The following is a 23,104-nucleotide window of genomic DNA, read 5'->3' on the forward strand; positions in this document are numbered from 1 at the left end:
TTTCATCACTGAGGTACTGATTCGTTCTTTCCCCACTCCCAACCCACCCTTGGCTGTTAAGACAGAGAATCCCAACGAACCAAAAGACCACGCCGCCTGCCTCTGCGGTGACATGCCAGCTTCTCCACGTTTCTCCCTAAGTCAGTATTAAACATGACTTCCAGGAAGCATGATGGGATAAGGTGTACATGTGCACAAGAGTGAGCACGTGTGTAGCCCAGGGCAGGTGTGTGCAGGGGCAGGTGAGGGCTCCCAGGGAGTCACCTTTGCAAATGGAAGCAAAGAAGCTGCTCTGCCGCATGCAGAGTGCAGAACAGACAGACAGAACAGTGCAGGTGGGCCTGGGGCAGAGAGAGGCCCAGCAGCCAGTTCTGACTTAGCGCTGTGAGGTGCACCTACTATTCTTGCTGTTGCTTGGTTTTGCTGTCATTTTAGCTATCTACATGCTGTCGATTCAGTTCAGAATCCCAGGAAAGGGAAAAATGAACAAAGGGCCAAAATCCCACCTCTAGCCAACAGCCATGTCTTCATGCACTGCTGTAAGAAAAACTCTAGTGATTTGGCAGTAAAGGACATATAGTAGTATGAACAGCCAAGAAGAGAATGTCACCAAGTGTCCATCCAAATGGCATATTTCCTGTGTCTCAGGAGATAAGCCGGGTCATTTCAGGTTGCATGGAAACAGCAAGTAAAACCAATGCAGGATTAAGATAGGAAGCGGCACCAAGTTGGGAAGGAGGCGGTCTTGGAGGTGAAGCTGAGGAAATCATCTCCAGGTTGCTGCCAGCACAGCAGAGCAGGAAATGTTTATTCTATTTTGCCTCATCCCCCAAGAGGATTTAATGTGCTCAAGGAAGGACATAGTGAGGTCAAATAAGTTTAAAGAAAATTTGAAAGAATTTAGTGAAGACAAAATCAAAATTACAATGGAAGTAAAAGCGAGACCCAAACCAAAGGCTTAAAAAGACAAGACCCAGGGAAGTGCACCTTGGGGATCCCCATGTTGCCCGGGGTGCAGGGGCATTTGTGACTCGGATTTCCCCAGTACTATTTCGGGTGCATGTGTGACTTTGTGACTCAGATTTCCCCAGCAAATATTTCGCGTGCATTTGTGACTCGGATTTCCCCAGCAAATATTTACGTAGAGAAGTGGATAAGCGTGTTCACATGAATTCTGCAATGATGATGAGGTGAAGCCAGACGGGTCGGTAGAGAAGAGGACGCACAGGTGACTGAGTCTGGAGTCAGGAGGCAGTTACTGTCGCCGCGTGCCTCTCTGCACAAGCAATCCTCCAAAGAACCCTACTAAAGAAATGTTGCTCCCCACATTAGAGGTGTTATTTAGAAAAAGTGAGGCTCTTGATCAACAACTGGTGAAAACCCACAAGTAAAAGGTTGGGATTACAATAATGAAAAGGTCATAGCTTTGGGGTAACAGACAGATGAAGGGGTAAACCTCATTTTTTAAAAAAAAAAAGATTATTTGTGCATACAGAACTGGGGTGCAGGCCAGAGGCTCAGGGGCGGTGAGAGGCTTTACCAGAGACAGAGCGGGGAGCAGAACAGGCAGATCGATGAAGGACACTGCTGAGGGGAGCAGTGGGCGGGTCAGGAGAGGTCTGCCACGCCATGTGGTCACCTCGGGCAGGCGGGAATCGAACTCATGTGGAAGTGGCTTTAGCTTCTTAGTGCTGTGCTTGAACCCGCTGCACCACCAGGGAGGGCCTAAACCTCATTTTTTAAAGAAAAAACATGACAAAGACAGCATCCCAGTGACGTTATTGAACAAAGAAGGTTGGGGGAACCAGAGACCCCTCTTACTAGCTACCAGCACGCCCTCCTGACAACTTAGAGCAAGGGTGTTGGGTGTCTGAAAATGTGGGAAGCAGTAAGAAAATTGCTTTACATCCCAGATAGCTAAGGACTTTATAGGCCTAAAAGAAGGATACATTTAAGTCAAAATTAACCACTGGAAATTATTTTTTTAAACAAAGGAAAATACAAAGTTTCAGCCTTAATTATAATGCATGTCAGTAAGAACATGTCCTGCAGACAAGGCTTGTGTTACTTTTGGGTTCAGGTGAAGATGGTTGTGCCTTCTTTGTGGCTAAACCATCTCATTGTTGCAGGTGACCTTGAACGTCCTTGTAACTTCTCTGGAAATCGGCTTTTTATTAGATATATAGACTTCCAGAGGTTTCTACTCTTTCATCTAGTAATTATATTTCCAGAAATTTGCCCCAAGAAAATAACCAGGGATGCATACAAAATTCAATTTTGAAAAAATGGTCATTGTAGAATTATTTACCATTGTAAAAACTCTGAATACGGCACTTCTTTATAAAGTTGCCAAAACTAATTTTACAGAATAATATATAAGGAACATCATGAGTGGCTAATGGTGATGACCAAAAAATTAAGCAGCACACAATACAACACTATATTTACAGCCAGACTCAATTTTGTTTGAAATATATAAATATGCCTTTAAAATAACTGATAGCACTTTCCAATTTTAAAACAAATTCTGCTAAATATATGAAATCTGTTGCTTGAGTTACAAGTAACTCATTTTATTCTTCATACCTTTTGATATCTTCATCCTGTTTATAATGAACAACTTCTCATTTTAAAAAGTGGGGATAGATAAGAAGTAGGTGGATAGATATAAAACCTTAATTTATAATTATACATCAGTAAGAAAAATTTTTCTCACATATTAAAAATGGCAAAGACATGAATAGGTAAAGTTTCAAAGGACGAAAATAATACATATTTGACTAGATGAGATAGAGCTAAAATTAGATAGCATACATCTCTCTCACCATGGTCATCTTATATATTAGACATGGTGTCCTCTTAACAGAAATGCACAAACTGAATTAGACTACTTTGGGTTATACCAACAAAACATTTTAGTTTATGACTTGCAGAAATCAGCTTTGCAAATCATTGCAGTCAGATACTTATTGGGAAATAACTATCCAATTTATGTTCAAGGCGTTAGCTACTTGGTAAGCATTATCAAAATAGAAGTAAGACTTTGAAATTTATGTTCATCCTAGAAAAAAAGAAGACATGATAATTTTCAGTAAAACTCCTTTCTAGGTAGTGAAGAAAAATGAGCAATCAAAACCAATTAAAAGAGGAAGCAATAAGAAAACTTTATGTCTAAAGTGCAGGGTTTTTTTAATATGCAAAAATGCAAGCATTTCTATTTGAAGCCAAATAGAAAAACTTTGTTCTTGAGTGTAGTTATACAAAGGGATAGTAAAGAAACACTGTGAAATTTCCTATGTAGATGCTGAGGTATTTTAGGTACATAAGTTGTTTTTTTTTTTTTTAAATAAATCCTCTGTTTAACAGTAGGACATACATCTGTGTTTTTTGAACACTATTTTGTGTATGTTACTGAATCTTCATTGCACAATAGTAAAATACCAGCTTCCATCTGCATTTCTATAGCCCATGTTTGCCAATGAATCATATCATTTACATTATGAAAATGTAACAGGACTGACATTAGCAACATCACTAATTAAGAAATAGGGCATAAATATCCCAGGAAACTCAGCAGCCTGTTCTATGAAGAAAATTAATTCAGAAATCTCCCTATTTGCATAAATTTCCAGGTCTCATTTTCACAGCTGTTTGTTCTGTCAGTTAGATGGTTACATTTCAAAATTACTTTAACATAATCGGTAGGAAGTATACCTTTCAGCTAAAAATATCATGCTCGGCAAGGAGGATTGTTAAGGGGAAAAAATGTAAGTTCATTCAGTTCATTTGATGTTTTTTCTGCAGATAAATGATTCTAATAAAAGAACTCTAACATTTATGTATGAAATTACTTGCATTTTAAAGTACATTTTTAGATTCTCACAAAAATGAAAAGGTGATGTCCTTTTCCTATGGGGAAAAAAATGTGTATATGTATATATACACACACACACAAACATATACATATATACGTATGTGTGTGTGTGTGTATATATAAAATAAGCTCCACTCCATATATATATATTATATATATATATATATATTATATATATATGTATATATGGAGATACCTATTTTTCACTAATCCTCAAGCACAAAATGGAGATACAGATATGAAGCTATAATGCCAGAAGCAGGCTGGGCACAAAGAGTAAACATTTAAAGTATTACTTAAACTGGGTGTGTATATTGTTTGTGTGAGTTATTTAGCAAACAAAAGGGGATCAGTGTTGGTTTGATGTGATCTTTTACCTGAAAACATCCCCAGCACAGAGTCCCAGCAACATTGTCTGCTACCTATAAATCTAGATTAATCCTGAAGCTGCACTTAACTTCCCCACCCACTATTTGCGCTACAGTCTGGGCAATAACTAATTCATGGGGTGGTTTCAAAATGACTCAGTAATAGCCACATTGCTTGGAGCTGTCATGCATTGTACAAATGCTCATGCTTCTCAGAGTCTCTTCTCCATCATTTGAATCATTTGAATCCTGGGACTGCACCCATCCACGAATCTATCGACATGTCGTTTATGGCATTAGATGTAAAAGTTAATCCAAGCATGGCCATTTAAAAGGAAAGAGACAAGTGGAAACACCTACACACACTTTTATAACTAAAATAAGATTCACTGGTTTTTGCAAATGAGTTTCTGCCATTTTTGCTTTTACTCTGGAAATTACATTTAAGTGTAGATTCTACTTAAAGTAATTTGCTGCTGGAATAGGCAGAGCGATGCTTCACATCTAATTACGTTCAAGTTCATTTTGACATTTAAGGCCAATTATATTAGCCTAGATTCAGTTAAGACTTTTCCATACTAAGCTAAAGTTTGATCAGTAAGTGGAATGCCTGGAAACAAGCACTTTTAGGAACTATAAAAGCAAAATAAATAATATGGGTTCATTTTGATAAAAAGCAAAGAACTAGTTGGTCTTTCTTGCCAACATAAGGCAGTCACAGAATTAATTGAACTTCTAGTTTCAATTTTATTTCTTTCTAAATCATAAGAAAGAGACAATCATCTTACAGAAATTATTTTACACTTTTCTTTTCTATTAAACCAAAGATAATTGATTTTGACAGATCTCAAATTCTGAGAGTCCTTGTAAGGAGACTAGTGTGACCCCAAAGCTTTTTGACTGAAATCTCTAGTAACTGATTGTTCCCCAAAAGGGGCCCTACTACAAAATCAGTCGATGCATCATCGTGTCTCAAGATGCCAGTGTTTGTACTGGCCTAACAGAACGGTCTAATTTGCACACAGCTCCCTATTTCAGTCTGTTGGCATTCCATTTTACTGTTTATTCAATAAATACTCTGCTGAGTTGACAGCATTAGATGGTAGTTTATTGTATCTACTAGTAACAAGTTAGTCACAGCAGCATTTTTTTATAACTTACAAGTGAGATACAGTCTGAGAAAAAGGATTGAAAGTATATTGTATAAAACAAAGGGTGCCAATCAACTGTCAGTACCAATTAACAGATCACAGGGTGGTAGACACCTGTAGCTCAAATAGGCACATCTCAGGGTATTGCTGGCTTGGCTCTGAAATACCATGAGAAATTGAATATTGCAATAAAACTAGTTGCAAATTTTGTTTTCCAGTGCATATAAAAATCTACACTATCATCTATTAAGTATGAATTACCATTATGCCTGAAGAAACATTGTACATGTGCCTTAATTAAATGTAATGCAGAGAGATGAAGGGAGCTCCTGATATTGGAAAAATGATGGCAGAAGACTTGTTCAACCTTCAGTTTATTTTAAAAAAAAAATGTCATATCTGGTATTTATCTTTCTCCTTCTGACTTTTGCTTAGCATTATCCTTTCAATACTGGATGGTGTTCTACTAAAAATCATAATTCATCATGTGGGCCACTTGGACTTTCAGAATGTCTAGAAACCCCACAGTAGAGACTTCTATTCATAAAACACATATGCATGTATAATGCCCACATAAAATGTGATAGTCACATTCATTTTTACATGAAATATGTTTTTCTTTAGAAGTATGAGCTTAATGCTTACAAAACTTACTGTAGTGATCATTGCACGATATAGACATATATCAAATCTCTTTGTTGTCCACCTAAAACTATTACAATATCATGTGTCAATTATGCCTCAATTAAAACACACCATCAAATTTTTTTTTAAAGATTTATTTACTCATACAGAACTGGGGTACAGGTCAGAGATGTGGAGGGTGAGGGGATTCACCAGAGACAGAGTGGGGAGCAGAACAGGCAGATCAACAAAGTACACTGCTGAGGGGAGAAGCGAGTGGGTCAGGAGAGGTCTGCCGCGCCCTGTGGTCACCTGTGGGGCAGGCGGGAATCGAACTCATGCAGAAGTGGCTTCAGCTTCTCAGTGCTGTGCTTTAACCCACTGCGCCACCAGGGAGGGCCAGAATTCTGAAATTTTAGAGAGTGTAATAGAGGTATTTTTACTTGGGACAGTTTCTTAAGACATAAGTTTTTAATTAGAGTTAAAATATAATTTGTACAGTGTTTTAATATTTTAAAGTGCTCGCACATTCTTTGGTTTCTCGGTCTTCAGGAAGTGTTCTGTGAAAGTTCTGTACACATTTGAGCAGACTGTTGTCAGAAGGGCCTGGTGTTGTTCCCAGGCCTCCAGCTGGCATCTGGTGGGGCAGAGCCAACCTCGTGCTTTGCTGCCCAGCTCTGTGACCCAGACAGGGTGGAGCTTCATGCTTAGCCCACTCAGCCCCTGTTACACCTGAGTGTGAGGGCGGGACTGAGGGTGCCAGAGTTAGGTCAGAGGGAGTTTTGAAAAGCTTCATTCAGCAAATATAGGAAGAGGTTCGTGGGGTGTCGTGGAGGCCGATGTGGAGGCAGTGGGTGAAGGAACTTCATCTCCACTGGCAGAACTCTCTCTCCATGCAGGCGTGCAGAGCGAGGTTGACCTAGGAGTTGGCACTTTTCCTGAGAATTTGACAAAAACAGAGAGATGGCGTCTGGGGGACTGTGAAGGGTGCAACTGATTGCTGGACCACAGAGTTGCACCTAAGTCAGGAAGGGGGATTTGAAGAAAATGGCCACTGACAATGGCTATGACATGACAGATCCATGTTTTTACTCGGGGTTTTAAAATCCAGAGTTCGTATTTATGGGCAAGTTAGTTTGGTCACAGTAAATGGTGACTCGTGAAGTTTTTAGAAATGGAAGGTCTTAAATATACTGAATGCTGTTAGATGGGATCAGGTGTGATTTTGCCAATTAATGTACTTTTTTTTTTTAACATCAACATTAGAAAGGACTGGCCTTTACTAAGACTCTTGAAGTATTGTTCAAGCTTCTGATAATTAAGTATGTTTTGAATAAAAGGAGCTATGCAAAATATATATATATATATATATGAAAGTGTCGTGAGGCCGCTGGGTTTTTCAGAAGCTGGAGCTATGTGTCATTGATGTGCACGTGGAGATCAAAGAAACAAGGAGTAGGTGGACAATTAAAGGAGGTGTGGCGTGTGCACACCTCCTTTAGTCAATAGCCCTTCGGTTTCAGGGCTGACTGGTAGCAAGACACAGCAGCGACACTAAAAAGATACAACTACGATATAAGTTGTCAGGTGCAGTTTATCTTGAAAGCAAATTTTTTTGTGAAGAAAAAGTTATTGAAGTCAGCTAAAGATAGCTAAATCAATGCAAATTATAGTGTAAAGTGTAAGTTGTTGGTCGATGGTGTGAGCTGTACTTTAAAGTCTGTTATGTGTTTCTTTCTAAAAGGAGAAGAAATGCATGTTTCATTGCATTTTATTACAGAGTAAAAGCCATATTAAGTTGAAAGTACTTTAGGAAAGCCCGTGAACATGTAAAAAAAAAAAAAAAGTGCATGATCAAAGGAAGACACGACAACCCTATTTAAATATTTGCAGAAGAATTTGTGGTGCTTTAAAAAAATCCGTCCGTTGATATTGTAGACAAAATGGAGGCGCCTTTGGCTGCTGTCTGCTAGGCTGATGCCTTGGTCTTGCATTACCGGCATGGACAACGGTGGCCAGAGGTATGGGCGCCAGGCACGTGTGTCTGTGATTACAGGCACCCGAGCCCAGAAAGCACAAGCACGTGCAGATGAAATTTCAGACACCTGGCCCGAGAAGTGGGGGGTAGCTGCACAGGGTTCCTGAGCCCTGACTTCCACAGCGGCATCCTGTGAGGCAGTGTCTCCGTCATGTCTCCCTGTGCGCTGGTCAGTCCCCGGATTCAGCATTAACACCTGTAAAATGATACCGAGGACTCCAAAGCTCTCTTTCGTCTGCACGAATCAACAATAAACCTACCCAGTCGGGACGATTGCACAATCAGTATCTTCTCTACTGTTAACAGCTAACTAATACTTTTCTTTAAAATCTCTCAGGAAGTATGTTTAGTAAATATCTCACTTATGATATCTTACGTATGGTACTGACCACACATGATAGAAGGCAGTTACTATAAGTGGTTTATTTCAGCTAGGGAGTAGGGGAAAAATGGAAGTGAATACATAGGATGTTTGCTGTTGAGTAGTTTAGATGAACTGAGTCAATACGTATTGACATCAAGGATACATTTTTAAAATAGAATCAAGTACAAAAAATTAGTGGGAGAAAGGCAGGGACAGTTTTGCTGATGCCGACTTTAAAAGGAAAACTTTACAAAATATGGGAGAGAGGGAGATACAGAATTACAAATAGTGGTTGTCTCTGAAGGACAGGAGAGCAAGGAAAGAGCACTGAAGAAATTACAACTATCAAGTAATGTATGTGAAAAGCCACGGAAATGTTCGATGATAGTCCTGATAACCTTTATCTTTAAGATAATTCAATTAAAAAATCCTAATGTGAAAATTTTAACAAAAAATGATGGACACAACTTGATCTTTAATAATCTTTTCAGTCTCAATCTTATAGTTTTATTTAAAGGATATGGAACTTTATGGCAATAGTGAAAGTACATGACTTATAAGTTTAAAAAAAAAGGATTGATTTCAGAGGGTCTATTTGAAGAATTACTTGAAGAAAATTTGAAATAAATGAGTACAATAGTATGTTAAAATGAAAAACATGTTAGCAAGCTCCAAGTTTTGGAACTCAGTTCCCGTAAGGGTTGAGCAGGGCTCTCTGACGCTTTGGGTGTATGAGATAAGGGAGCGAGAAGGACTAAAGGCATCTCAAGGCTGTGACCCGAGTAGGCATTTCCTGAGACAGGAAGGCGCCGTGAGAGTCCGCTCGGGACAGTGCTTGAGCTTGCTGAGAGATCTCGGTGGGCACATGGAGGAGCTGGCTGGACTCGCGACGCTGCGGGTCACCAGTGCGCGGCCGGGACTGAAAGGCTGTGGGTGTGACCTAGGCGCTTGTAGATGGTGGAGGTGAAAGGAATGCTCTGAGGCCCTGCAGCATCCATGCATCAGAAACCTGAGCAGAAGCCGTCACAGGGGCACAGGACATGCTGGCTCTGTGCTTCGGGCTCGTGTTCCTTCAGGGACAAGGAGACGCATCTCTCTGCTGGGGTGGGCTTCCTGTGCGTGGCATTTGGGACAGCTCGCTCCTCACACCCTGTCTGTGGCGTCCTCTCTGGCGTCTTCTCATGCTCTGTGTTGCCCCTGCCTGCCCATAGGTATGAAACAATCCAAGTAGAAAAAGGAGTGCACGGAGTTCATGATTTCACAGCCTTTCTGCCCCGCCAGTGACCATCACCGCAGGCTCGCTACTGAGTGTTCCTGCCCCCCCCCCCCCCCCAACTGCCTCTGTTCTTGCAGGGATTTTGTTCCTTGGAGTTTCTATGTACTGACAGCTGCCTTTGCACGGCCTTTCTGCTGCACCTTCTCAGATACACAGCCAGTCTCCTCTCATGCATTCGCCTCCAGATCCTGCTGCCGGTGACAGGCTTTTCCTTGGCCACTTTGATCTGACATTCATTAGAGATGGTTTGATTGATGTAGCTCTTCCTTGATGAGGCCGAGTTCTTGTTCCAAACCACTTCACCTGCAACTGGCCAGATCTCAGGTTAACTGCTTGTCCCTGATTGAATTAGCTGCAGCCAGACACCTGTGCTGCAAACAGGCCTTGACCTATATAGGGGTGCTGAGTATGTGATTATGTCACTAGGAACAAAAAACAAAAGTCACTTGCAGACAAAGCTGTCTGCCCTGTCAATGGCTTTAGGTTTGAGCATGAGGACTAAAATAGCAAAATAGCACAAAAATCACAGATGTCATGTCCCTAAAACCCAAGGAAATGAGTAAGACGATTAGCAGTGTGGAAAAATTACACACCAGTAACACACACAGGAAAGGCCATAATTTCACATTATTATCTTTGAATAGTGGCTACAGGGAAAGAGGGAGGTGGGGGAGGGAATGAAAACACTCAAGACGTGGCCTTAAACCTGTCTTCCAGAAGACGCCGAATAGAAATTAAATTGGCATGACGAGTCCTAAAGCATGTACTCCCAGCACTCAATTTAAAGAGCACAGCTGCCTGTGGGGGGCTTCAGAGGCCTGGGGAGACCACAGCAGCCCCTCAAATGTACAAGTCACTTGTTCTAGTCCATTTTACCAGACGCAGGAGAAACTATAAAGTTTCGCCAGTTTCATTGTTTCAAGCGGGAAAGAAAGCTTGAGCGTAAAAGCAGCATCAGCACAACTTCTGAAAATGTAGTATCTTCTATAATAAGCAAAAATTTAGCAAAATTAAAAAAAAAGAAGAAGAAGAAGAAGAAGAAGCCACAAGGGAACCGGGGCCCAGGGGGTGGAATGGCAAAGGGCACAAGCCCCTGTTGTGCAAACACCCGAGGCCAGGCAGGTTCCCTGTCGCCTCAGGCAGACGAAAAGAGAATGTTGGAGCCTTCGGGATATCAGCAGCCCTTAATGCTGTGCCAGGGGCCAGACAGGGCAGACCAGAAGTCAGGGGGCGGCAGCTGGGCCCTGTCATCTCTGAGATCTCACTCTGGCTTCTCCCTGGCACCTCTTCCCTCAGCCTCTCCCCGGAATGATCTCTGTGGTGACCTCCCCGACGTGTCCATACTTACAGGTGTGCACAAGCCAGGCGCTCAGAAACAAGGTGGTGGCCACAGACCAGTGGCGGGAGGTGCACATAAGCCTGAGTGACCCCATGTTCCTACAGCCCCCCACGCAGAGGACCTCAACCAACAGAGCCAACCTGTGGGAGGGTGAGGGCGGCGGCCAGTGCCGGTGAATTGCAGTGAGTGGACATGGGGACGGATCGCGGTGAAGGTCTCCAGCGCCGGCCTGAACTGCGGCCTGGTATTTCAAGCATAGCCTTTCTCTACAGACTGAGACAGCAAAAGAAAAAGGGAACTGAAGAAGAAAACATCACAGATAAATTCAGCAGGACTCTAATGACTGGGGAAGAGGCATATGCAGCATTGTAAATCAGTCTTACTCAACAAATGTAGCTTTTTTTTTTCTTTACAAATTTCTGCTTTTTAAATTTTTTTTATTTTATAACAGTTTATTTTTACATCATTTGTACATTTTTTTTTCATCTCAATTGTAATCCCCACGGGTTTCCCATCACCAAATCATCCAACGTAGCTTTTTTTAAAGCATCAACTAGAAAATTAAAACAAAAAATCTACAGTTTCTGCTCTCAAGGATCAGTCTTACGGTCCATCTTCGTCTGATCCTTGATTTATTTAGGTTCCACAGCAGGGTGGAATCGTGTGGTATTATCTGGCCCCTTAGCTTCTTCTGCCTGCACTGGCTTATAATAATCTCTTCCAGTGACATCTGTGTTGCTGCAAATGGCATGAGTGTTTCTTTTTTATCACCAAGTAGCATTCCACACTGTACATGTTCCACATTTTCTAGACCCATTCATCTGCTTTGGAGGATTTAGGTGGCTTGCATATCTAAGCTACCGTACATAGTGCCGTGATAAAGTTGAAGTGCAGGTTTCCTTTTGAGTTTGTTTCTATACTCTGGATAAATACCTAGGAGTGGAATTTTTTTTTTGATGTGGGCCATTCTCACAGGTGTGAGGTGGTATTTCATTGTGATTTTGATTTGCATTTCCCTGGTGTATAAGTGATGATGAGCATTTTTTTCATCTGTCTGCTGGCCGTCACAAGAGAAGTGCCTGTTTAGCTCTTCGGCCCACTTTTGATTGGGTTGTGTTTATTTTTTTCTTTTTGTGGATTTGTATAAGCACTTTATAGATCTTTGAGATCAATCCCTTACCAGAGGTATGGTGTGCAAATATGTCTTCCCATTCAGTACAGTGTCTCTTTCGCTCTACAGAAACATTTTGGTTTGATATAGTCCGAGTTATTCTCTCCTTTCTTTTCCTTGCTGCTGAAGATGCATCTGCGGAGATGTTTTCGAGGTTTTTGTCATGGGGCTTTTTGGCTTTATTTTCACCTGTGTGTTTTATGGTTTCCGATTTGTCTATCCATGTCTTCTAGCAGGAGGAGGAGGTGGGAGGGAGAGTAGCGACTGAATGGGGTGGTGAGAGAAAGGAGAGGAGCACAATGCAGCAGAGTGAGGACTGTGGGCACTTTAGTCGTGGGGAAACTGGTGAGCACATCCGAGGCAAGAAATCTGATGCTGTGACAAAAGAAACAAAACGTTTAAATAAAATAAAATAAGTAGCAAAGATCTGGTGGAAAGAGAAGGAAAAGATGTAGATAAGAACATTTAAAGTGGAGATTTAGACCGTGGTAGAGCAGGTCTAGAACTAATTAGTTCAATCAAGGCAGGTAGAAAGAGAACTCCAAGGAAATTACCTGTGGCAGTAAAAATTAAATGGTTTCTAGGTAATTGAAGGTGCTAATAATCGCATCTCTAGAAGAATAAGAGTGGAATTTATTCCAAGCGACGGGTAAAACTGTGTGAAAATCTGGAAGCTATTTGAGCTAAAAGGAAGAAAGCATATATTTGTTTTCCCAAGGGTATAAAAAGGGTATTAAAAAGTTTCAGCAAAAACAAAGCTAAACTAAAAATTTTATGAGAAAGTGATGGATCCAATAAAATGTGAATTCTGAGCAATTTTTGGAATGGTAGAAAAGGGACTCTTTCATTTAGCACTTTGACCTTCCAGACCTGTCATGACACTGGAGTCTAAGGGGAGAAGTAGAATTATCTTAGAAGATTATTGGACTCAATAGTGAACTCCCATTTTCATAGTCAACCTAATTGACTTAATTTTTCTGTTGCTAATGCACTGTTGACATGGAAGACCCAATTGTGATTAAAATATATAGTGCAAATATTGTCTCTATTTGGGATAGAGGCGTACACATGTCCAAAGATGGGGAACGAGAGAGGAAGAAGGCAGTGAGTTGAGCGGTGTTGCTACGACCTCCATCTTAATGGTTAGAGGGCAAGGTGCTCTATTAGAGTTTATGGGAGAAAAGAGGGAGACTTCTGTGTAATTGTGGATGCGAACAAGAGAGTAGGGAGTGATGTGTTTGATTTAACGCATAGCAGAAATCCATGTCTAAAGTGGATAGTTCAAGAATATTGAATGGGGATATGGAGAGCACCTCCAGAAGTAGAAACAAAACTCACTGAAAATGGTGGCTTCTAGGGGACTTCCCTGGTAGCCTGGAGGATTGGGTCTCAGTGCTATGACAGTCATAGACTGAGATTAATCCCCGGCCAGGGAGTGACCCACATGGTGCAGCGGACCTCACCTTTCTCCCCACTGCTCCCCTCAATAGTGGATTTCAGTCGATGCACCTGTCTTCCACCTGTCTTGCTTCCACTCTGTCTCTGTCTCTGCTGACAGAGTAGTAGTAGTGGGGAATCCTCTTACCACCACCACCACCCCTCCTCCCCACAGCTCTGGCCTGTACCTCAGTTTTCATAAAAAAAAAAAAAAAAAATGGTGGCCTCTGAGAAGTGAGACAAAATACATGGGAATACTCCTGCACCCTGTTCCTGCACCATGTTATTCATTGTGAATCCCAACTTCAGATTTCTTCACCATTTGATGTTTAAATGATATAGTATCATCTTGATTAGAATTGGAGAAAATGATATTTAAAATGAGCTTAACAAGAAGTGAGTAGAAACTATGTAAGACAAAATTTTTGCTAAGAATCATGAATACTTACAAAATGGGAAGCATGCCTTTCTTTGAGATTGAAGGATAATTTGAGAATAACATTAATTTTTCTAATGTGATCTGATGAATAAAACGAGGCTGTTTGGAAGAAATTAGCACATGAAAATACAAGAATTCTGAAAACAAAGGGTTTTTGAGGCAGGACTAGTAACCTTACCAGTTATTTAAAATGGAGAATTATTAGGAAATTTAGAGATAAAACAGATTGATTGCAAAGAATGTGAAATAGAGATAGAGCCAAAAGCATGTAATTATTCAATATAAGACAAAGAGAGTATTTCAAATTAATAAGGGAATAAAGATTTTTCAAATTGTGCTGAAATCAACTGATGACCTATTAAAAAGTAAGATTCATTACTGTCTCACTCATAGCAAAATAAATTTCAGATTTCAGCTTCCTTAAACAGTGATTTCTTGTTCAATATAGTCAGTGTAATGAAATAAGGAAACTAAAACTATTGCATGAAACTATGTACCATTATATCTAAACTTGCAGCGAGAGAAGTCTTTTAAAACAAAATAAGAACACATAAAAAGAATAGCAAAGTAGATTACAGAGAAATTTTTAAATTACGTTTGTAAGATACCATAAGTGGAGACTGAAAATACATCAAGCATCTGCAGTGTCTTAAGATCAGTATTTTTAACTTACAGAATTAGTGGAACCCAATACTCTTGGGGTCAGGTGGTGGGAGAGGGGGAGGGCCAGTAACATTTCACAAGCTGTGTCATGATAGAGTTTGATTTAGAGAAAAGAAACGACTTCTTCTAGACCATTGTTCATCGCCCCTTTCTCCACTGTTTAAAATCTTACTCGTTTTCATCATGAAATGCAATTACCATCTTGAACTCACTCAAGAGGAACATCTTGGCCCCTGCATGCTCTTTGATAGATTGACCATATTTCCCCTAAACACCACATTCTTTTCATTTCTTAGAGTGGGCCTATTCCTCTTTCCTTCCACCCTTGATAATAAATTTCTTAGCAAAAGAAATCGTGTCTTCTTCATTTTACTCCCAAATATATTAACCCTTCACTAACCACTAATAATCTCTCAGTCAATAAATGAGCGAGGCAGAGTCTTAAAAGAACACAGATCCTATGGACAATGTCAGTCAGTAAATGTACTTGATTCACAATCTCAGACATAGCTTTATTAAGATTTAAATCTCTGGATAAAAAAAAAATCTCTGGATAAAATCTCAGTAAAACAGATAAGGTAACCTTCATGCAGGACACAAATTAATTCCCAGCGTACAATAGAAGCATTTCATGGCACTGCCATTCATTGGTTTATTCCTGTAGGCAGCTATGAACACACAAGTCCCATTGTAACAGAAAGCTTTGCTCTCAGCTACAACACACAGCATCTCACAGATGAACTTCCAGGTGGCTGAGCTATCCGGAGATGAGTTTTTTTTTTCTTCTTCTTCTTCTTCTTCTTCTGAGATTCTGCAAAGAATAGAAGCTAACCCGAGTGTTTTCTTATCCATATTGCTTATCTCACAGCAACAGGTTATACTCCCATAGCCTTTACTGAATGCAAAATAGCTGAGTATTCATGAGCGCTAATGCTGTAGATGAAAACAAAATTAAGTTGGTGTGTGCCTAAAGCAACTGAAAGATATACCTGAATTTTTGGTCTCTAGCTTCCAAGAATAAATCTATTAGGCTTAATTACAAGCATCCCTGTCACTTTGGGAGAAAGAAACCTATTGGTAAAAAACCTATCTTGGTAAAATACCTTTCATACTGGAAGGTGTTTTCACTCTTCACCTATTACTGTTGAATCTTCAGGATGAATGTTCATTTTCAAACTGGTGGCATTGCCAGTAAAAAGAAATACAATGATCTGATATATTTTTTTAAAGATTTATTTATTTATGCATACAGAACTGGGGTACAGGCCAGAGGTAGAGGGGCAGTGAGAGGCTTCAGCAGAGACAGAGTGGGGAGCAGAACAAGAAGATCAAAAAAGTGCACTGCTGAGAGGAGCAGTGGGCGGGCCAGGAGCGGTCTGCCACGCATTGTGGTCACCTCCCGCGGTGGGGATCGAACTCATGCGGAAGTGGCTTTAGCTTCTTAGTGCTGTGCTTTAGCCTGCTGCGCCACCAGGGAGAGCCTGATCAGATATTTTTATGTGAATCATCTTTGGAACTTGTCTTCCTTGCCTTTGCATGTAATATTCAACAGAAAGAAAAAAAAAAGAAAAGGAAAAAATAATTGCCCTCGATGACAAGTTCTGGCATACTTATAAGGTTAAATGATGTGTTGAAAATTCTCCGAAGCATTTTTAGGATGAGTTAAAGCGGATACTCTCCTCAGCAGCCTGGCAAGCTTCTCCTCAGAAGCTTATACTGTGCTTGGTTGTGCTGTATTCAAGTATCAATATCAACCTACTTCATACTTTCATGAACAAAACACTTTGGAGGGTAATGAGATTATAGAAAATGTAACTCAAGGAGAAATTAAGTGTTTCACACATGGACAAAGGCTAAGTGAAAAAACCTATCTTCTGGCTGAATATTCATTTAACAAGTAATTGCTCCTTTGTTCAAATGGGTCCACTGTGTGCTGGGCATTGAACAGCCTAAGCCTTAAAAAATTAATTGAATTATCCCCAGTAAAGGAAACTGATAAGAAAGCTTACTGTGTGACCAGGTCTGGAAAACTTCAAGACTTCAAACACAATGTGTAGAAATGTCCTGACTTTGGAGGCAGAGTGCCTGAGTGTTACCTGTGTTGGTGCCAAAATTAAAGGAATGACTTTGAACTAGTGCTTGGTCACCTTCAACCTTTAATTTCTTTATCTTGAAAAAGAAAGAGTCCCTTTCTCTTTTGCGTTCCTTTTGGTTCTAATATTCTGTCAGTAACAGGGCTTCTAGCTGGATTCATTACATTTTCGTATGATCCTGGACTTCATTTTTTTGGAATGCCAGTATCTGAGGATTCAGTTTGAGTTTGCAGTGTCCAAAAGCTGATAGAGATATTTCACTCATGGGATTGCAGTTGTCAGCTTTGCCCAGATAGCATCATAAAATTTTGTTGAGAAGTGCTGCTGGACCACTGATACGTATAGAATCCATGATTCAGTAGGCTATATCTAATCACATACTTAATAAAAAAAAACATGCAGTGATCAAAGGCAAAATATCTTTGCAATGAGAATCTGAGACTTTGCTAAGCTGGATTTTGTTAGAATGCTCTATTTTTTTTTTCAGTCTTGCCTTCTTCTATGATCTTGACTTTGTGTCTTGAAAATTTTTTGAAAGTCACGGAAGTGTCTTTATTAAGTTGCTTAGCATAGCAGTGTCACTTAGAAATATTTTTTAAGAGGATGTTTTCAATATAGCTTAAGTAATTTGATATATCAGTGCTATAAAGAAAAATTAAGGTTATTATTTTCATATAGCTTTAGACAATCAAGTGTAATACATGACAAAAATAAATCATTTTCAGCAGCAAAAAAAAATGAGTAATTTGTTGGAACTGTTACTTAACTGCTTAAAGGAAAAAAATACAAAGAAGCTAAGTAAGCAAAGTTCCTGAGTTTTTTCAAATTTGCTCAGTAGTATTTACCACCAAAAATAGTATTTATTTACCACCAAGGCTAATATTGATTCAAGTTAATTATTTTAGTTTCCACACTGATTTGATATCAAGTTTTCTGCTTTTTAGTCTTTAGTCTTTGCCATTTGTTGGTTTAAGACTATTCTTCCTCTGACCAATCAGACAAAAATTAGTAATCTTGCATTGCAGTGACATTCCTCAAGCTCTATAAGTTCATTTTATTTTATTTATATTGATCTTGTTAGTGTTTTAACAGTATAGGATTACAGTTCAGCAATTCCTCTCCTAGGTATCTATGCAATAAAAAAACACAAAACACTAATTCAAGACGAAACCTTAACTCCTCTGTTTGGTGTAGCACTGTTTGCATTAGCCCAGACATGGAAACTACCTAAGTTCCCCAAAAGGGATGAATAGATAAAGAATAATTAGTATATATCAACACACACACACACACAAAATGAAATGATACTCAGCAATAAAAAAGATAGACTCAGACTCTCCATGGTGGTGCAACGGGTTAAATCACCACATTATGAAGCTCTCCAAAGCCACTGAGGCACGAGTTCAATCCCAGCAAGGCAGCTGACCCATATGGCACCGCAGACCTCTCCTGAACCACCCACTGCTCCCTTCAGCAGTAGATCCACCTGTTCTGCTCCCCACTCTGTCTGGTGAATCCTCTCACCCCCCCCCACACCTCTAGCCTGTACCCCAGTTCTGTACGCATAAATAAATAAATCTTAAATATATATATATATATATATAGACTCATGCCATTTGCAGCAACATATACTAATTTCAAATTGGTTGCAAGTTTAACATCGCCATTCTTTTCTCCTGTAGGCATTCATGTCCATGTTCCAGATCCTCACGCAGGAAGGATGGGTGGACGTAATGGACCAGACCCTCAACGCTGTGGGACACATGTGGGCACCTGTCGTCGCCATCTATTTCATTCTCTACCACCTCTTTGCCACGCTGGTGAGTTTAGCATTTTGGTTTTTGTTTTTCAGTGATATCGTAGGATTCGTAATGGGATGCACATCAGCAAATTTTTGGCCCCTTTTCAATTTCAGAATGAGAGTCGGACAACAAATGTCCACAAGGGGAAGTGCCCTTCCATTTTAAATTCTATGAGTCAAAGAACTGCTCCTGATTTCAGACTTAAGTAAGAAATTGTCCCCCTCAAGTTCAGGTGTTTATGTGAGGGAAAACAAGACAAAGCCAGATGCAAATCTCACCTTCGTATCTCAGCAATTACACCCTAGATGATCTGAAGATCAAGCCAGAATCGCAGTATTAGTATTATTTTATCATGTAGGGAAACTCTCTTCCATTTCACTGCATCTTTTTCTCAGCTGTAATTAAACTGCAGACAGGAACTGGAGACTTAAGGGTGCAGTCTGTTAATTAGAAATAGCTCAGTGTTTTGTGGTGTGTGTGTGTATGTGTGTGTGTGAGAGAGAGAAAGAGAGAAAGAGAAAGCATAAAACACAGAGCTGCAAAAATTGTCAAAGCACAATAAAAACTGAATACTGAAATCCAGGGAAATTTTACTTCTGTTTCACAAGCAGATGTTTCTCCTCAATATGTTTTTTATTGGAAAAAAAAAAGTCACAAATTGAGGTTTATGACAGATTAGAGGATAATAATTCTCAGGCCTTTCTAATGTCAAACATACATCTCCATATAGCAAAGTTGTCAATATTTAAGATGTAAACTTAGACTCTAATATTATGTCAAAATCTCCAGGTAAGGACTCCCCCAAAAATGTGATGCTTTGTTAGGATCATGTAAAGCGAAAAGCAACTGCTACTACTTATTGAGCAACAAAATGTTTAAGTGTTTTACATGTTTATTCCTGACATTTGAAACATCAAGGTTAGTTTATTAACCACTTCACAATCGATGAAACTGAGGCTCCGAGAAGTGAAGTCACTAGCCCAGGGTCGCACAGCACGTCAACATTGAGACATAGGTCCCAGGTTAGCCTGGGCTCGAATCCAGGGCTCTTGGGACTGGAAATTGCCACCTCATAGTTTATGAAATATAATGTTGCTACTGAAAATGTCTGCATTGAGTCAACTTCCGCACAGGCATCACTAAAATAAAACAAATTACATTAGCTATTGGAGGTCCCTTCCAGATCTGAATATCTACGAATCCAGTGAGTGTTGCGAAAGTAGACATGTTGGAATTGCATCTGCTACCGGTTAAATCTTGGGGAGTTAAGTCCTGTCCATCGAAAGTGTTTGGGAATAGTGTTCTGTGCCCTGCTTCGCGTCCTGGGTGCAAACAGGACGTGCCTGGACGTTGCTGTGCCCGGGATGACTTTGAAAGTATTCCCAGGAGGGGAGCGAAAGGAAGCCTTGTCTACCAGGACTTGGTCTGGCTGCACTGTAAATTTTACACTTGACCTCGGGCCTGTGCTTCTCCCCTCCAGGAGCTCTGAGTCTGTGTCGTGATTCAATCACTCCTTCGTTTATTCACTTACTCATTCCTTCACTCGTGAGTTCAGCCTTATCAAGCCCCACCTACGTGTTTAAGTTTATTTTAAACGATGCAGTGGCTTGAGAGTATTGCTCGTGGGTTCAATACAGGAGAGCTGTGACTGAATCATGTCTGCTCGGGACCATTTCTTCAGCTATTTTTCTGTGAAAATGACAAGAGAGTTTGCCATCCACAAAGCAGATTTTCCACATTCAGATACAGATTTGGTCTTTAAATCAGAGACTCACAAAATACGAAAGCAGGAAGAGAAATCAGCTAGACTAGTAACTTTAGTGAAGTAAACTTTTCCATGTGGACTTCTACAAGGACCACCAATATAATGAAGTAAAATATTAATGGTGTCGACCAGTTGCACAGTCTAAATCCCCCGCATTGGGCCAAAACAGCGGCATTGATTGTGGAATGCTAAGTACTCTTAGGGGGTCCTGGGGCTCACCTGAGCCTTCAGAAGCCCACAGAGCACAGGTGGAAAACCCATCTCAAATTCACTCATTAGAGTGGCCTAGATATTCTGAATTTTAACTCCCTGACTACTCCCTCCCCAAGTAGTTAATTCATTATCCCATCTGGGGCGTGTTCCAAACTATGGGTTTTTCACTAATGATCAGTATTTGTTTTGGACTTGTGCTTCTGAAAGGTCATTCTCACCCCAAGGTAATAACATTCTCCTGTCTTAAATTTTTGCCTTTCACCCCCAAGTCTCTCAACCTGCTACTTATATAGAATAGAAGGTGGATGAAACTCACCTTCAAATAAAACTCATATCCACTTTTCTCAGCCAGATGTATAAAACTTTGAGATATTTCATTGCTTTCTCTGATTATATCTAATTTTTAATTGTATAGTATTTTTGGAGATAACATTAGTTTCCAACACTCTGTATGATTCTGGGCTACTGGTCCACACCTCTCCAAGTGTATGTTACCACACCACACTGACCGCCAAGGTACAATGGTCCTCCACCACTGTGCATTGGACCCCTAAAGCAAAAAGACCAGCTATTGAGATTTTGCAATTTTTTAGATGACTTTTCAGTTAACTCAGTGGGGGGAAAAATCACACTTTATAACTAAATTATTAAAACTCAGATTACTGCCCCAAAGCCTAGGCACAGAAGTCCCCCTCAGATCCTGGGGGTTTCCCTTAAAGCAATACCACCACCGGCTTTTCTTTTTCTGTGTGTGTCTTCAGAACGACAGTTCCTGCTCGCTATCAAGTGAGCTCCACTAGCTTCACTCAGCAGCTTGGCTGAATCTCCGCCCCTAGTTGTACTACTAAGCTATGTCCTGATAAAATGGGGACGAGCTTTATCTCTGTCCCCTCTGAACCTACAGCTAATGCAGTCATGAGAAATGCAAACCGACTGAGCAGCAGACATGCTAAGTCTGTGGTTCAAGACCCAACGCCAGTGTCAGAAGAGATCATGCTCTGCTCTGTGGCCCAGGCCTGCTTCACAAACATCAGCTCTCCAGTCACCTCCGAGCCCCTGAGCTGCAATATTAAAAATAAAGGCAGTCCTGGGCTTCCCTGGTAGTGCAGGGATTTAAGCTTCAGTGTGATCAAGCTATCAGCAGCCACAGCAGCCTGGGTTTGATCCCCGGCCAGGGAGTGACCCACAGGGTGCAGCAGACCTCTCCTGTCTCCCCGCTGCTCCCCTCAGCAGTGTGTTTCAGTAGATCCTTGTGTTCTGCTCTCCACTCTGTCTCCCCTGCATCTCTCTCGTCCACAGTCCAGCTCTTGTGTGCATAAATAAGTAAAAATAAATCTTTAAAAATATGTATTCAGGCAGTTCCACAACTGGAGATGGTGTGTGGACCAGTGTGTGAGACAAACATCTCCCCCGCACCCCACAACTTGAGTGTTGATGAGTTAATCTCTCACCCATAAGTCTGCCTTGAGGTTTGAACTTACCTTAAATGATCATTTTTGTTCATCTGTATGTTTCTTCTTGCAAAGTACTGCATAAAATTTTAACCCCAATGGGGAAAAGAAAATCTACTCCCAGAAACACACAAGGTCTGATGGGTTTTCACCTAGCTCAGCTGGGGGTGAGGCGTGGGCATTCCACCTGACAGGTCCTGAGTTAGCTTCTACAGGACAGGTATGTGCCAGGCAGCAGGGGGAAAAAGTTGGCTACTGTTTGTTCCAGGGTAAAAATCAGCTGTTTAATCCATAGCCTCCCGGGAGTACCAACTTTTCAACCCACAATAAAAATCAAGCTTAAGTGTACAGCGGATGCATATTCATAACTATTATCTATCATCCTTTAAAATGTCCCTCCCACCCACCAGGTATGCATTTTGTGTTTCTGTCCTGACTGATTGCACTTTGCCAATTGCTTGTGAAAATCATCTTCCTTCCTCCCCCTTTTGTCAAGAACTTGGGGGTGAGAACGATGGAAGAATGAGCCAGATGAAAGCCTGCTTTTCCCCCTATGTTTTTCCCTTCATTGTTGTTTCAAAGGGAACCCTGTGATGTCAATACTGAAAGAGAGAAAATGTAATTAAGCATTCATTGTGGACAGTCTTTTTGTTACCTTTGAAGTGCCTAAATTAACACAGCAATCTCTTGATTTTGCTTCTGTAGTGGCAGCTTTCTGAGAATAGTCATATTTTGCTGACAAAAATGGGCATCTCAAAGTATAAATTAAATAACTTGATTCTGTAGGAATCATTTAAAAGTGCATCTGTGTTGAATATATCCCATTAGGCACTGCTCTGATTACATTTGACTTTTTGTTGGCCTATATAAAAAATGAAATTGTTTCCAACTACATTCAGCAAGACAGCGTAGGACAGTGTGATTATAAATGGTAAAAAGAGAAAGAAAAACACAAGATTATGGCATGTTATCCAGATGCCTACTGCGTGTCTATTGTGCACTTGAAGATAATTAAAAAATAGAAATTATTAACAAA

At 40.4% G+C, this 23,104-nt stretch overlaps 1 protein-coding gene across 1 annotated transcript in view; it reads left to right on the plus strand.

Annotated features, from left to right (window-relative positions):
* Positions 1 to 23,104, plus strand: part of NALCN (sodium leak channel, non selective) — a 222,990-nt gene that overhangs the window by 105,009 nt on the left and 94,877 nt on the right. The window contains exon 13 of the mRNA XM_004680052.2: positions 18,520 to 18,657. Within this exon, the coding sequence (XP_004680109.1) occupies positions 18,520 to 18,657 (138 nt within the window). The remainder of the gene's footprint in view (positions 1 to 18,519; positions 18,658 to 23,104) is intronic.

The sequence above is a fragment of the Condylura cristata genome, unplaced genomic scaffold (assembly GCF_000260355.1).
Source record: "Condylura cristata isolate star-nosed mole 26May11 unplaced genomic scaffold, ConCri1.0 scaffold00010, whole genome shotgun sequence".
Taxonomy (NCBI): Eukaryota; Metazoa; Chordata; class Mammalia; order Eulipotyphla; family Talpidae; genus Condylura; species Condylura cristata.